At 39.4% G+C, this 15318-nt stretch overlaps 2 protein-coding genes across 2 annotated transcripts; one reads left to right on the top strand and one right to left on the bottom strand.

The window, feature by feature from the left end:
- Nucleotides 1–1078: 1078 nt before the first annotated feature.
- Nucleotides 1079–1998, top strand: LOC144649738 (uncharacterized). Its single transcript, XM_078509312.1, has one exon. The coding sequence runs from the start codon at nt 1323–1325 to the stop codon at nt 1917–1919; it is 597 nt and encodes a 198-aa protein (XP_078365438.1). The 5' UTR covers nt 1079–1322; the 3' UTR covers nt 1920–1998.
- A 3677-nt stretch (nt 1999–5675) lies between these two features.
- Nucleotides 5676–12890, bottom strand: LOC144662555 (uncharacterized). Its single transcript, XM_078523397.1, has 4 exons — nt 12042–12890; nt 10594–10909; nt 9655–9898; nt 5676–8460 (listed from the first exon to the last, which is right to left on the bottom strand). The coding sequence occupies exons 1-4, from the start codon at nt 12799–12801 to the stop codon at nt 8086–8088; spliced, it is 1695 nt and encodes a 564-aa protein (XP_078379523.1). The 5' UTR covers nt 12802–12890; the 3' UTR covers nt 5676–8085.
- Between the last annotated feature and the right edge of the window lie 2428 nt (nt 12891–15318).

Here is a 15318-nt window from a genome sequence, read left to right as displayed (position 1 = left end):
AAACTGTTGGCTTTGCTTTGCTGCTTGTAAAATTGTAGTACATTATATCTATGCTTTTAATTGGGACACTGACTTATCAGACACTTAGTAAACTTTGAAGCCGATGTGCATTTTACATGTCTTAGCACGTGTTTATTGTACAAAACACAAAACAAAGAAGTGCTTTTATGCACTCAAGGCATTCGCCCAAATTTCTTTGTTAAAAAGTAGATAACTTTCGTCTCGGGATTTCGTTCACTCTGATCTTTTCTGACCCTTGGCAATACTCTTCAATCAGTTGTCCAAATAGAATCTTGAGCACAAAAGACTTTAGTCCTGACATGCCAGTTAGGCCCGGTTCAGACGCCGATCTTTTCATGAGCCGAACTAAATTACTTGAATTAAGTACATGAAAAGATCGACGTCTGAATCAAATTAGAACGGCTATTTCAATTTGGAACGGCTCACCCGTTAAGTTCCCGCCTGGCTTGGCCGAGAATTTCGCCTGTGGAACGGCTTTGATTCAGACGCCGTACTTTTTATGTGCCGATCCCAATTCATAAATTGTTATAATGTACTTTGCCAGCAGTTTGACTGGTTTTATTGGAACTGTATTAGGAACGGCCTCGGAACGGCCACAAATTACGGCGTCTGAATCAAGTGACGTACTTTTGTCAATTTGGGTCGGTCCAAATTCGAATTGAGTTCGGCTCATGAAAAGTACGGCGTCTGAACCGGGCCTTAGCGTTTGAATTACATTTTGCGCCGAAATGAATAGAATTGAGAACGTCAAATGCGAGATCCTATATAGCTTCGATGAATGTTTCAGCAGAAACAACGAGTAAAGAAAGCACTCAGTGAGTATGGATTCTGCCTCGTGGTTAGCAAAAGACCATTATTCACATTGTTCAAGATCAGTTTGTATACAATCAACTCATCAACACAATTGCGTTTGACTTATTCCTGAAAAGAAAAAAAGTAATTGCGTAACAACAAAGGCCATAATGAAAGTTGTTAGCTCAGTAGATTAAATATGTAAACGATCCTCGTTGCTATTGACAACAAGTAACGCAACAGTGTCTACCTCGTGAATCGATTGTAAGCTGGATGGACTAAGGCAGCATTAGAGGTAAAACTCTCAAAAATAGATAAGCAGCACGAGGCCGAGAGTTTTGTTTGGCCGCCTTGAGGACGTAAGCTGTTAAGAAGCTTACTTAAAATACTTGCGACCTTTCTCCGCTCCTGTTTTACAGCACGGAGTTCTAACCCAGTCGGTCAAACGCGCTCTACAACTGAACAACCCTAGCTTTGGTTTTGGTTTTGGGAGACATTTTGCGGAAAAAATGCCAGCAAAGTATGGAAGCGAACCGGGACTTTTACAGGAAACCATTAGCAAGATTGCATACAAGAGTGAATATACGACAAGTTTCACGGGCGAACGCATTCCAATACAGAACGTCCGAATTCCAACAGGATTAAGGAATTGTGTCAGGATGACAGCATGGGACGAAGCACAGAAGCCAGAAACGTCCCGAGCGGTTCAGTTGCCATTTCAGCAAAGAAGAAATTATCCCGCAAGGATAAACCTTCAAGGACTTCAACCGTCGCCAACCGCGAGGGCTAGAAGTGCTCAACAAAGGCCAAACAGTAACATATCCGACTTGAGCCGAGCCAGTGGTCGTAGATCTGCGAGTTCGCTGTCGGCACATCCGAGGCGTGAACGACCGAGCACCGAAGATTTGCTCAGTCGACCTCAAAGTCTGGTGGCACGAAGACCACGGAGTGAGCTTTCTCGTTTCCCGAAGGATTTTCGGTATATTGACAAACAGTGCTTTTTCCATCCGGCTAACGAACCAAGTAGAAGCTTCTTCGTGATAAGCCCTGACTGGGTGTCGGAACGCAAGAATTACTTTATTCGAAAAAATACCTTGTTTGGTTAAGTTTGGCCAAAATAATCATGACACCAGAGGCACAGCTCACACACGAGTTAATGACAAGACAAGGTATATATACTATGCTCCGTCAACATTGTATAAATATGCAGGAATGAACATACTAATGGCTTTCAAGAAATGTAGATACTGAATTTCAATTTCTCTTGTCGAAATAAAACCAGCTATTTCTTTTGGGATACTACATTTTCACTTTAGTTTGTCAACGATTTTTGCTGGAGAGCCTGCCTCCAGACATTTAAATCCTCTTGCTGCGTCTGAGAAGGAAGGATTTCTTAAACGTCTAGACGTAGCAGGCTATTTTGGTTCCCAGCCATGTTTGTGTTTTCCTCGCTAAGTATTACTGACCTTACTTCATCTCCCTGACAGCTTCAGAGCTACAGTCTTGTAGAAATAAAAATAGAAATACCAATTTGAAAACACATCTTTTTTTCTCCAGTTTGGCCAACCGTCCACACTAATCCGGACAAATTGTCCACCGAAAATGGAACTGCTCTTCCAAAATAGCTCTTTAAAGTGGATTAATTTGAAAACGCCGGCTTTGCGTTTTTGCGTGGACGGAAAATATTTTGAAAACAGAACTTTTCGTAAACGCTCTTGAAATTGGGTATTTGAAAACGCATTTGGACGGAAAATATTCTATAACCTGAGGGGGTTTCAAATTTCTCATTTCACATTTTTAAAGTTGTTTTACTATTAAGCTACATTCTTAAACACATTTCAGGGTTGCTTTAACTACTAATAGTTCATTAAGTTTGCACTGCTTCAGGTAATAAAACGGGCTCATGATCAGTTAGAATGAACCCAGTGACCGACTATTGGAAATCTCTCAATCTGATTGGCTACACAGACACCTACTATCGATCAGAAAGTGGCTCTCGTAACGCGCGCGGCATTGTGGCCAGCATTGAGGCCGAGAAGTATTAGAGCGGTTTTCACTTGAGTGTCGAAAGTAAATTGCGTTTGCTTTGGTTTTGCATTACTATGCTTAGTGATTGGCTTAAAAATCTCGCGCCACTTTCTTAGCCAATCAGAACTAAAACCAAAACCAATCGTGACTCGCTCGCGCACGTTTTCCCGCGCTTCGTGCCAGCTACATGTATTTGCTTCGAGTTTTGATTGGTTCACTGGATTGTCTGGGTCCTTTGTGATTGGCCAGAGTAATTACTTTGGTTTTGGTTTTACGACACTCAATTGAAAACTGCTCTAAACAAAGGTGTCAGTAAATCAGTTTTTTTATTATGTGTTTAATAGAACAGCTTCTGGGTTATGCTGAAACAATTAGACTGCTCGCTCTCGGTTTCTATTGACTTTGACAGCCGATAGCAACCTCTACTCGAGGTTGCAGTCTAATTGTTCAACAGAAACTGCATAAATTAAAATATACAACATTAGAATCATCTGGACAGGTGCTTAAACCAATCCGCTGACGCGAAACCAGTGAACAACATCGAGCTATTTTAAAGTTCCCTATTATTATTTCCCACCATGAAAGCATCCACAGAGAACTCATTAAAAAAGAGCTTGAAATTAAACTAAGAGCAACGGATTTCGCTGCAGGTGTCACTGCAGGAGTCATTATTTAAACTCCCACACGATATAAACAATTCAGTGCATGATATCAATTAATTTAGCCATAAAATATTTTATGCATAGTCCACTTCGATAAAGAGTGTGAATTAAGTAGCAAAATAAAAACTGTGGTAAAGTAAAGTTGAGTAAAGGTGACCGTTATAAATTAAACTATCCATTTTTTAACAATATCGATATAATAACAGCTAATAACGACTTTGAAGATCGGTGTGTTTCAAACATTTTCGAGTGCATACCAAAAATTATTCACTCAGGATAATAATATGAATATCCATTAAACATCGTTAAAAATAGCTGTTTTGTCTTCAATGCAGGTAATGGAACGACATACCCACTGAGTATGTTATTAACTTAGACATATTCTATTAAAAATTTATCATTGTTAACGCACTATCCATAGCAACTGGTTTCGTTGACAATACAGAAAGCTGCAACAGTGAGTTAGTGTGGTAGGCTGGTCTGTTTACGAGCACATTAATTCTTTAAGTCCGCTCTCAGTTGAAAGTAGCAGAGGAAGTTTTTCACAACAGTTGATGTTTAAAGCTTGAGATCAATATTACTTCAAAAGAAATACAGAGTGTTCGTATTCGCCGTGTGGAAGTTGAATTGAGCCTAAACTCGGTTTGAGTGAAGTATACGCGAATTTTGGCGCCGAAATCGACCACAACCACTTAGAAGTGCAAACAGATCATAACTGAGATAGTTTATCAGTTCAGTGCAAAGCAAGCAGTTCCACATTGTAGCAGCATTACTGGAATAACTTGTAAACATGGAGCTTTTGTATCCAGGGTATAAAAGCTACTTCAGCAGGTTTCGCACCAAGCCATTTCACACCGAGTATACAACAAGATACTGTAACTCAGAAGCACCTGAGCTGTACAGTCAAGTGCCAAGATACACGTGGTACGAACCTCGACGGCCTACTGTAGCAAACAAGCGTGAGTTAGAAGGTAATACTAAGCTAACGCATTTAAGGCCGCCGTTTGCCGCCAGAATGACAAGCTACGAACCGGAGAGAAAGTACCTCGGAGGAAAAATGGGGTGCGAGGAAGCGACGTTGTTAGGTGACAGTGGTTCTGCTGAAAGAAAAGATAGACCGTCGGTGAAACTTCCCGAGGTTTCTCCATCCTTCCCAGAAAGAGGCCTGCCAAGGGAGAAATTTGAGGAAAATTATGACGAGTTGCAGATGGCGAGAATGAGCCCAACAAAACATTCACGCGAAGCAATAACTTCTCCAAAGCAAGCGCAATTTAAAACACTTCAATACAAAGGTACTTCTGGGTTTGAACACGGTCACATGTCTGGTTCGCTAGAACCGAGGCCACCAGTTCCAAGATTAGCTAGTTCCTTTGGCGCTTCACGTGCGCAGAAGTTTCACAAGGCTCCTCGTTCATCAACACGTGATGAACACTCAGAAGAGGCATTGAAGTCAAATTCGAGCACCATGAGGAGAGTCGCTCCCAGGCCCAGCACTTTGTTGTCTAAGCATGCAAAGGACGTACGCTATGTTCGCGACACATGCTTTTTCCAACCAACCCAGGAGCGAAAGAAACACTATTACATAGTTAATCCTAACTGGTTTTCAGAGCAAAGGGTCACTGTCCCCAAGAACAACGTGTTCTCATAACGTAAAAGAAGTTTTATTCTGGAACACAATAGAACTAGGCTAAGGATTTTTTTTATTCTTAGGTTTTAGAATTTTTGTAAGTCGTGAACCTTGAGTTCCGAATAAAGTTGTTCATTATTATGCCCAAAAGCGATGAACACGTGAATCCTTCTTGCCATAACATTTTCAACAGACTTGTGATAATCTGTTCTCGTTTCCAAGCCCTTTTCGTTCCTCTTAGCCGCCGGGGCCTTGGCAGGAGAAACAAGGCCCAGCCGGCTAAGAGAAACGAAAAGGGCTTGGAAACGAGAATGGTGATGACCATGATCACAACAAAGATTTATATTTTTTCAAAACAGCACTTGTACCCTAACAGTTCAACACGATAACGATTAGGAAAAGTCTAAGAAAAAAACTCGGGCCTCGACTGTGAATCCCTTTCGGTGACGTCACTGGGACCGCGATCAAAAAGAGAGGCCTAAGAACAAGGAAGACCAATCAAGTAGTCCCAAACTCTGTCAAAACATTAAAGGACACATCACAGCTTTCAAATTGGTATAAAAGTGTATTTATACAGGCAACAAATAGAAGTTCCAATACAGACAACATAGCCCCACTTAATAATCTTAATGCTTTTAAAATCCTTTCAAATAATCCATTCTACCACTGGTTTTTAACCAAAGGGTAGCTTTACCAATTTCTATGCAATAAATACAGTATTTGTTATAGAGTGTACCATTAGAAGTGAAAGGGGTGGGGCGGGGGTGGGGAATCCAAGTACTGTTTATGTCAGAGATAATAGAATTCATTTGAAAATCAAGGTAGCAAGATTATCTGCAGTTGTAATTAGCACCCCACCCAGCCCTCCTCAGTTTTCTAATGGTACTCTCTTAACTTGAGGTGATTCCTTTGTTTTGTTATTTATATTACTAAGTATGTAAGTGACCTCGCCCATTACCATTATCCACAAGATGACATTTAACGGGATAAAATAAAACTTGTTTGTTGTAAAGACAGTCGCATAAACTATGCATTGAATTGTTTCTTGTGCTTAATGCAGCACATCTATAAGAAATTAGCATAGCCCAGTGGCTGAAGGATGGCATCACAAGGAGTGCATACACCAAACACCAACAAGTCAGATGAATATCAAGCGCTTAACAGGACAGCCACTGAGTTGCACTAAAACAACAATAACACAGCACATAACAGAAACTGACAGCAATCAATCTAATCATTAGCTGTTTGCTCTCGGTTTCTTTGGTTTTACAGCAGTCAAATGGAAATCGCTCTACAAATGACATCTTAATCAAAAGCCTGACAAAAAGTGTGAGGATTTATTTAATTATACAACTTCAAGGGAATCGCCTCAAGACATAACCAATATGAGATCTAATTCTTGTTTAGTAGTTTTTAAATATATTATTTTACTTAATGTTTTCTTTTATTTTAATTAGTGATTTTAACTTTTTGCTCTTTGTTTTTTCTTGCAATATACTTTTAAAGTAAAATTTCCAATGAAAGCTTGTCTAAACCAGAACCATAACATTCTTAAGTATACATTGTATTTGAAGGCCATCCTAATATTGATCTCCATCAGCTAAAACTCCATTGTTTTGGGGCTTTATGTACATAAATACAACTTACTATAATCCCTTTTTGACTGGCTTATTTCATTTTATTTGTTGTTTTTTTTTAAATCATTTTTTTCATAAAACTTTTTTTTTACAATTTACTAGTTTTAGTGGCTATCTAATTTAGCAAATTGTTTTAAAACTGAAGTTACAAAAATTAGTGAAGATTTCATTTTGCTAAATTAAATTGCCACTAAAAATAGTAAATATAAGTTAAAATAATTGTTATAAATAATTGAAATTGAATATGAGCTCTGATTGGTTGATCATCAGTGATAAAATAAAGTATTAACCCTTTAATTTCCAGCAATGCCAAACCCTAACAAGTGATGGAAAAAAGAAAATCAGCAACTGGGAGATAAATAAATTATTATGTCCTGATTTTTACCGAATTCTCAAAACCAACATTAGAAGAAATGTATGGAAATTAGTGAGAAGAATACAGATTTTGGTCCTTAAAGGGTTAATCTAGTTGTCAACATGGTAAATAGATTATGTGACCAGCACCTTACCATGCTTGAATTAATTAGTTTGTAAAAACTCTTCGATACCACACACTACTGCTAATGGAAACTTTGGCTTGACTTTGTTTATGGCCATAATTATTGTGACTTGATAATGCATATCAACATTAAACAGTAGATGTTAATGAAACAATTTTGATTTTTTTCAAAACGAAATGTATGGCTTTGCATGTACATGGGTAATTAAAAACACATAGGTACGTAAAGTTCCAAGTACAGTTACATAATTTGCACATCAAGGTAATAATATTGACTGGTGTCAGATTAAGCAAGTCCACTGAGATTTTTCTTTAGTTTTTCATGCCTACACGTGAACTTACAGTGCCTACTGTATTTTGTAGTAAACATCGGATAGCTTCAGTGGGCTTTCTTAATCCCCAATCTTCAATTTGCATACACCCAATTTTGCAGTCTAGTTATTTTAGTTATTTTGTTTGTTTTTTGGTTTGGTTTATTTTGTTTATTCATGTTTCTAATTTTTTGTTTTTCTGTCTTTTACTTTGTTTGTTTGGTTGTTTTTATGGAAGAGGGGGACATTATTTTTGAAACCTCTCTGTTTACGTTTTCAGAAATAGCATGGCCTAGCCCTTTTATAGAGATTAAGAAATTAAATTTTTATGACTACACAGTGTATGGTGCACTAATTCCTTTTTGTTTGAAAAAAAAAATATTTCGTAAAGATAAAATGAGTAAAAAGTAAAAAGCAAGTAAATAATCTTATTATTTTACAAGCTATTTCCTTTTTGTGAATTTCACGAGCAAGAAGTGTTTGTTGCATTGGTGACTACGTGAAGCTTTCACTCCTTTTTAACAGCCAGATGGATGTTTACCCTCAAGTCCAGTATTGGATGTCTGTCCAGCCAGTAACTCATAAGACTCACCCATTCACACAGTGCGGCAGACTTTAAGCCTTCCTCACGATCAGAGTTCAACTCTGCATATGTAGTGTACAGCCTAAATGATTCATTTTCCTTGTACTCTTCACTTTCTACACTGTCTCGCGAAGGGAATACCAAGTCTTCGATAAAGTTCTTGGTTTGAATGTGTGCATTGTCCACAAAAAGAAACAAGGAGCCTGGTTTGGCTCGCTTCAGAATGTCTAACATATATTGGAATGCCCCGGGAAGGTTCTGAACTGCAGAGACAAATTTTACCAACAGGAACAACTTGGCCTATGGTAAAGAAAAATTTTGGGAATTAATTTTAAATTTTTTATTAATTATTTTACAACAGAAAATTCACTTCCAGTAATCCGATATTATTATTGGTGACAAATGTAACATGTGGTCACTGATCTTGTCAATCACAAAGGTGACACAGCATGTAAGCTAGTAGGAAAATTAAAGTAAAGTCTGTCCGAACCTAAGTGGCCCATAGAGCCGGAGCTTATCCCGGTTTCTGTAGCATTAAGCGACTAGGAGTATTGCTACTCCCCCCTGGATGGGATGCTAGTCCATCGCAGGGTTACCCCCCAGCAGTAAGTTCGCCGGTACCCATTTACATGTATACACCTGGGTGGAGAGAGGCACTGTGAGAGTAAAGTGTCTTGCCCAAGAACACAACGCAGCGCCCGGCCAGGCCTCGAACCCTGGCCATTCGACTTGGAGTCGAGCACGCTAACCATTAGGCCACTGCGTCTCCACAAGAAATGGAAAGAGCCTGATAAAAACAGCAAGGTTGGTAGGGTTTGAATTCCAGCTTGCACAAGTTTCAGACAAGCAGCTCTCACATTTTACTTGCCCAAGGCAGTTGAATGCTTGTCTTACAGCTGCAGATAACTTTTGTGGGCAGGCAATTTTCCTTTGGCTGAATCCTTAACTGCTTGTTACCTGTTTCACTCTCAAAATAATCCTGCCTTTACTTGTGCTAATAGTAAAAGTAAAGTAAAGTCTGTCTCCGAGCCATGAGGCCCATACAGCCGGAGCTTATCCCGGTGTCCGTAGCATTAAGCGACTGAGAGTATTGCTACTCCCCGCTGGATGGGATGCTAGTCCATCGCAGGGTTACCCCCAAGAAGTAAATTCGCCGGTACCCATTTATACACCTGGGTGGAGAGAGGCACTGTGAGAGTAAAGTGTCTTGCCCAAGAACACAACGCAGCGCCCCGGCCAGGCCTCAAGCCCGGGCCGTTTGACTCGGAGTCGAGTGCGCTAACCATTAGGCCACCGCGCCTCCCACCACTTGTGCTAATACTCATATGGAAATAATGCCAGTTGTTAAGAGAAGCAGTCTACATGTAGCTAATGCTGGAGCATGATTTTGCATGACAGGCCATGGCAAAGAGCCATGGGAGAGGGAGGATATCGGTTGATAATGACAATGATTTACATACATGTGTGCTGTGATTGACATCAAGCAGAACTCACCTTTTTAAAAGCATGGTTTGGTGTCAGTGGCAGGTTTCCTTTATTGTTTCGACCTTGGCTGTTGCAAATGTCAAAAGCACCATAATGGAAAGGTACATTGCAGATATCTTGAAGCAGAATTTGAGCTGTATGGGCCCACTGCTCACAGTTATCCAAAAGAAACCACTCAGTGTTAGATGGAAGCAGCTGATGGAGACCTAGAACCTCACTACCAGGCCCTGCACCAAGACAACAGACGTGCAATCTGGAAAGGAAAGTGTCACCTTGTCAGTCATGTGACCTGAATTGTGCAAGCATTAGCAATTATGGGAAACAATGTTATATAAAAACCATGTACATGTTCAATGTACATAGAATTTGTGTCAGACAATACCAAACACTACAAATTCTTTCCAAAGTTTGTAGGTGTTATGGTGGCCTTAAAGTAACTGTCAAGTCTTACTTACTTAGAGGGTAGCAAAGGGGGAGTTGTGATCCCGTTTCACGCACAAATTTTAACCATATTCACATGACATGTATACTTGAAACAGCACAATTCACAAATCATGTGTCTTTTCTAGCTATTTTCAAGTGTCGCGTTCCAACTTTTGCCCTATTTTTACGCGTCACAGTTTAATTTTTGCCCTTTTCATGTGTCATGCATAAACAGGGCTGTGCTCTAAGGGTGCCCGAGTGCCTCAGGCGACTAACTTTTGTCTTTGGGCGACCAGATAATCTTATAATTTTTCTTTCATATAAACTTTATGCTGGGCACCCTGGATCTCATAGTTTGGAACCTTTGGGCTCCTTGTAATTTTTCTTAGAGCACAGCCTTGATAAACCCTTTGCTACCCTCTACTTACTTACAACTGTGCTGGACTCTGAAATGAGGGGGCCTAAAGGGGAAAAATTGTTCTCCTATTCTGTACAGTAATTCACATGTCATGTATAACCACTAACCTCTCATTGTTGCGACTTTTCTTCACAAATTCTGTCAGAGGCTCAAACCGACCTGATGTAACAGTTGCATGAACCAAGGTGGCATGAGCTGCTGCATAGGTCCCAAGATAAGCCCAGCGCGACTCAGCATCGTTTAAATGAATCTGGTCTGTTGCCTGACTAGAAAACGACTGGGAAACTCGCAGTAGCTTGTCTCGCAGTGCAACCTGCCAATACTGAGGATTAGATTGTAGAAGCTTAAGTTCCAGCTTAGTTTTCTCTTCCAGTTGGCTAAATGACGTCTTCAGAGCTTGGAGTACTTTTGTACAAAATGACTCTAAAAAACAACAAGATCAAGCAGCTACATGTAAGTTTAAAGACATTGATCTTGTACAACTGCCTTGGCTCGGTTGAAGTTTGGAAACTTTTATAAACACTTGTAAAAAATGAAAAAATCTAAAAAATTTAAAAATAAAGAACCAGGATTAATCCTTACAAAATTACAGTACCGCTCACAAGTAAGTTGACAGTCCCTCGAGCCTTGAGCCTCAAGACTCAAGTTTCAGTTGTAAACTCTTGACAACCTGGACTGTTGTCTTTGACAGATAAAGATGTGCAAAAAAGTGAAACCTAACAGAATCTAAATATAAAGAATTATATGCACAAATTACAATTTAAAATCATGGGCATTGTAATGTACATGTATATCATTTATTTTTTTAAATTTAAATTTTTAACACTTCACATTAATTTTTGCACATGCAGACAGCAGTTGAGATTGTCAAAAGCTCACAGTTTTTAAATATTTTTAACTTCAGAGAACATTCTTTTGACCTCTGTTTGCCTAGATATAAATATGATGAAGTCCCATGGGTACTGCATGCATATGTCATTAACACATTGGCAGAAAAGGGTCATAAAAAGGTGCAGTACAAGTGACAATTTATAGTGTTTACTGCTTTATAATAATGAGCAAAATCGTCAAATTAATAAAGCAGAGGAAGAGGAGAAAATGTTAGCTAGAAATACATTCTACAGGCACAATAAGATTTGCCTTTAGTTCAACTTTACACCTACTTGCAAATTAGACGGAAGTTTGCTCACCGGAAGTAATTATTACCCCCTATGATCGGACATACGATTTACGCGTATAAACAATCTTTCAATTTTATTTAGAAAGCGAAAATGGGTGACCAAGCAGGCTGCATGTTAAGCTCAATACTTTGTTCCAAAAACTACCTGCACTAGGAACAGTCAATATTGATACACAATATAAACAAACTTCAAATATTTCTATCACTAGACAAGTCCTAATGAAAACATAACATACGCGTTAATGATGTTTCCGTTGGAATAATCGAAAATAAATCAGATCGTAGAAAATCGCAAACACTACGCAACAGATAAAATGCGTCAGCGAAACTGAAAACGATAAAAAACACCTGCAATCTGCCGCGCCTGAAACTTACCTTCCAAACCAGTACTAAAATATTTCCCCTTCACATCAAGTCCATCTTCACTCGAAACGCTCAACTGTGCTGCGATTTCTGTAGTTCTTAACTGACCGTCTTCACTCGTAGAAGAAGACGATTTACTATCAGTAAGCTTAAATCCTTTTGTAACAACTGACGCGTACGTAGCGCCCTGTTGCGCGCCGGCCGCTTCTTTGCCACCTGTTCCTGTCGTCAGTTGGTTGTCATCACCCAGCACCGGTTCTTGCTGAAGTTTTTCTTCGTACCGATCTCGCACTTCTCTTTTATATTGCACGATATCGCGACTTAGTTGGCACTCGAAGCAATCCTTTAAAGTATCGTGAGGCTTCTGTTTGTTCCAACTGATGAAGGAAGGTAAATATTTAAAATGACGACAAACCGAGCACTGGCGAATGATCACACTGGAATGATAGCCGGTCTGAAAAAGTCCAAGCGCTTCGAAAGTTGCAGCACAGTCGATACAATTTCGATTTTTCTTGTCAGTGAACCACTCTGCAATTTTGAACATACACAGAGGGGCCTTTTTAGCGCAGCTGTTGCACTCCTGAAGGCGATCGTAAACGCATTCGCCGCAAACAAGAAAAGCGTTTTCTTTCAGAGACTCGTCTTGACCTGTCTCGTCAGTTTCTGGGTTGCTCGCTTTCTCTGTAAATGACGGGTGAATTTTAGTTATGTTGAAGAAATCCTCGTGTCTCCTTCCTGTATGGTCGCAGTTAAAGCAACGAAGAACTTCCATCCGACTTTGTCTGAGATCTAAGAGGAAAAAACCTGAAGGAAACAGCAAAAAGGAAGAATCGTGACTAAGAGAAAATGTTGAAAGTTCTTGCCGAAAGTTACACACAGACCACAATGCTTTGCAAACATAACATACAGACCCAGTCCTTCAGTGAGTGCGCGGTTATATCTGTCTTGTAGAGTCTGGTAATTTACAGTGCGGCGGATAACCAGAACTGGATATCTGGTGACGTCACCAGAAATGGCAATATGGCCGCCGAAGCAAGGCACACTATACATTCTCTTTTTTGAGCTCTTTTTGTGGCCAAAAAGCGGCCTTTTCCCACAAGGCTTTGCACACAACACAATAGAACAATAGAGATTTGTTGCGTGGAGAAGAAAATGGCGTTTTGCGAAGCTTTCACGAGTTGCGAGGCCGAAACCGTACGATTTTGTGCTATTTTTGCTCTGTTTTCGACGCGACAGGACGACACATAAATGGAAAAATCAGGTATGTAGCATTTTTTGTCCTCTTTGAAAAAAATATGTCGTAAATGTGTATGAAATTTGCTTTTACATGGTGTTATTTTCGTGTTGTTCCATGACTGCATCGCTTGTTCCACGGCTTTCGAAGATGCAATTATGTAGTTCGCCAGATGTGTTTCTCGTTGACCGATCACACATGGCATGCTGTGGACCCGATTGAAGCTGTATTTATTCTTATTCCCCATCAGTATACTTGGCTAAAAACAATACAAATAATTTATTCATCTTGATAAAAGCACAGCCACAAATAAAACAGCTCTGCATACAGATTAAGAAACTCCAGTTATAGCTGGTGTTTTTTGTGCATCCAGTTTGCAATTTTGTCTTTTTGTCATGGGTCTGGTCATTCTGGTCAGGCTGTAGCATTAACTGTGGTTCCCTGTTTTATGAGTCCAATGAGTCTGAATAAATGAGACAATTAAAGTGTTTTTTACACAAAGGTAAATTTGTATCCATGCAGGCAAAATCATTGTGGTTCAATAGGTTATAACTACCTTTTTGTGAAAAACACTTTAATTGTCTCATTTATTCCGGTTTCTGAAATTTGCAGAATGCAGAATGCAGACTAATAGAATATATTGTGTTACCTTTACCATTATTGGAAGCTAACCGTAAACAGGCTAACCGGAGTGCTATTTAGGCTAACCGGAGTGTGTATTAGGCTTACCTGAGTGAACAGTTCACTCCGGTTAGCCTACTACGCACTCTGGTTAACCTACTATACACTCCGGTTAGCCTGTTTACGGTTACCGTAGCTTCCAATAATGGTAAAGGTAACAAAATATATTCTCTTAGTCTGCATTCTGCAGTCTGCAGTCAGCTGCATTCTGCATTCTGCAAATGTCAGACACCGTTTTTTGAGTTAACATCTCTGATATAATTTATTATTTGTGGGAGGTGCAGTGATTGAGTGGTCCGGGTTTCCAACCCGGCCAGGGCACTGCGTTGTGTTCTTGGGCAAGGAGAGTCTCTCCCCCACCCATATGTATAAATGGGCACTAGTGAATTTACAGTCAGGGGTAGCCCTGTGGTGGGCTAGCATCCTATCCAGGGGTTGTAGAAATATGCCTAGCCACTTAATGCTACAGAAATCAGGATAAGCTCTGGCTTTGATGAGCCACTAGGCTCAACAACAGGCTTTACCTTCTATTATTATTTGAATCATGGCTCATTGACTTATTTGACATCATATAAACTTTGATTTTATTTATAGTATTTTTGTAGTATTTACTTTATTGCTTATGGATGACTTGTTTAGATGAGGGTAACTGACTGAATTTTAAATTCATGTTAACATTTCTGGCACTTAAAAATAAGAATTTTAATTTGACAGCACCTTTGATAATTATAATAATTTTACATGTATATCCAAAGCTCCTGTGATTGCTGTTCTCCCCTATTTTAACTGCTTAGCTATCCGCCATATTATCCTTAATTTAAAACCATACAGTATTAGATTATGATCCTACATGTAGGATCCTTTGAATTCTGACAAGTACAGATTTTTTGTTATGGATGAAACACAAGATAAAAAGTGAAACTAGCCACCTGGTAATTAAGGTGGACATGATTGGGGTATGGGGAGAATCCTGGCTGGCCTGGTACATGTGCTATTTTGACAAATCTTGTTTTCTCTGTATCATCACCCATGGTATAAATGTTACCACACTTTTCCACCAAATTTAACTATCTCTTGCTGACCAATAATGGGGGAATGTTCACATGGTAAAGCACCATGCAATACAGTGAATGCACAATTCAACAAATGGGGCTATCATCTTTTCAATTCAGACCTTGGCATCATATTGTAAAATTTTAGTGGCTGTGGAGATTGAGAGAAATCATCTCTAGAAATCGCGGACCTCCGAGTCCGCGAATAGTATGTCCTGCGGTACATTGACCGTAGAAGCGAACGCAAGAATTACAAAGAAAATGTATGGAGAATGAAATGTTTTATTAAATATTTCTTGACAAATTAACAAATGCAAAAATG

The sequence above is a fragment of the Oculina patagonica genome, chromosome 1, assembly GCF_052425735.1.
Source record: "Oculina patagonica isolate OP01 chromosome 1, crgOcupat, whole genome shotgun sequence".
In the NCBI taxonomy this organism is placed as follows: Eukaryota; Metazoa; Cnidaria; class Anthozoa; order Scleractinia; family Oculinidae; genus Oculina; species Oculina patagonica.
This window is presented reverse-complemented; position numbering and strand designations above follow the sequence as displayed.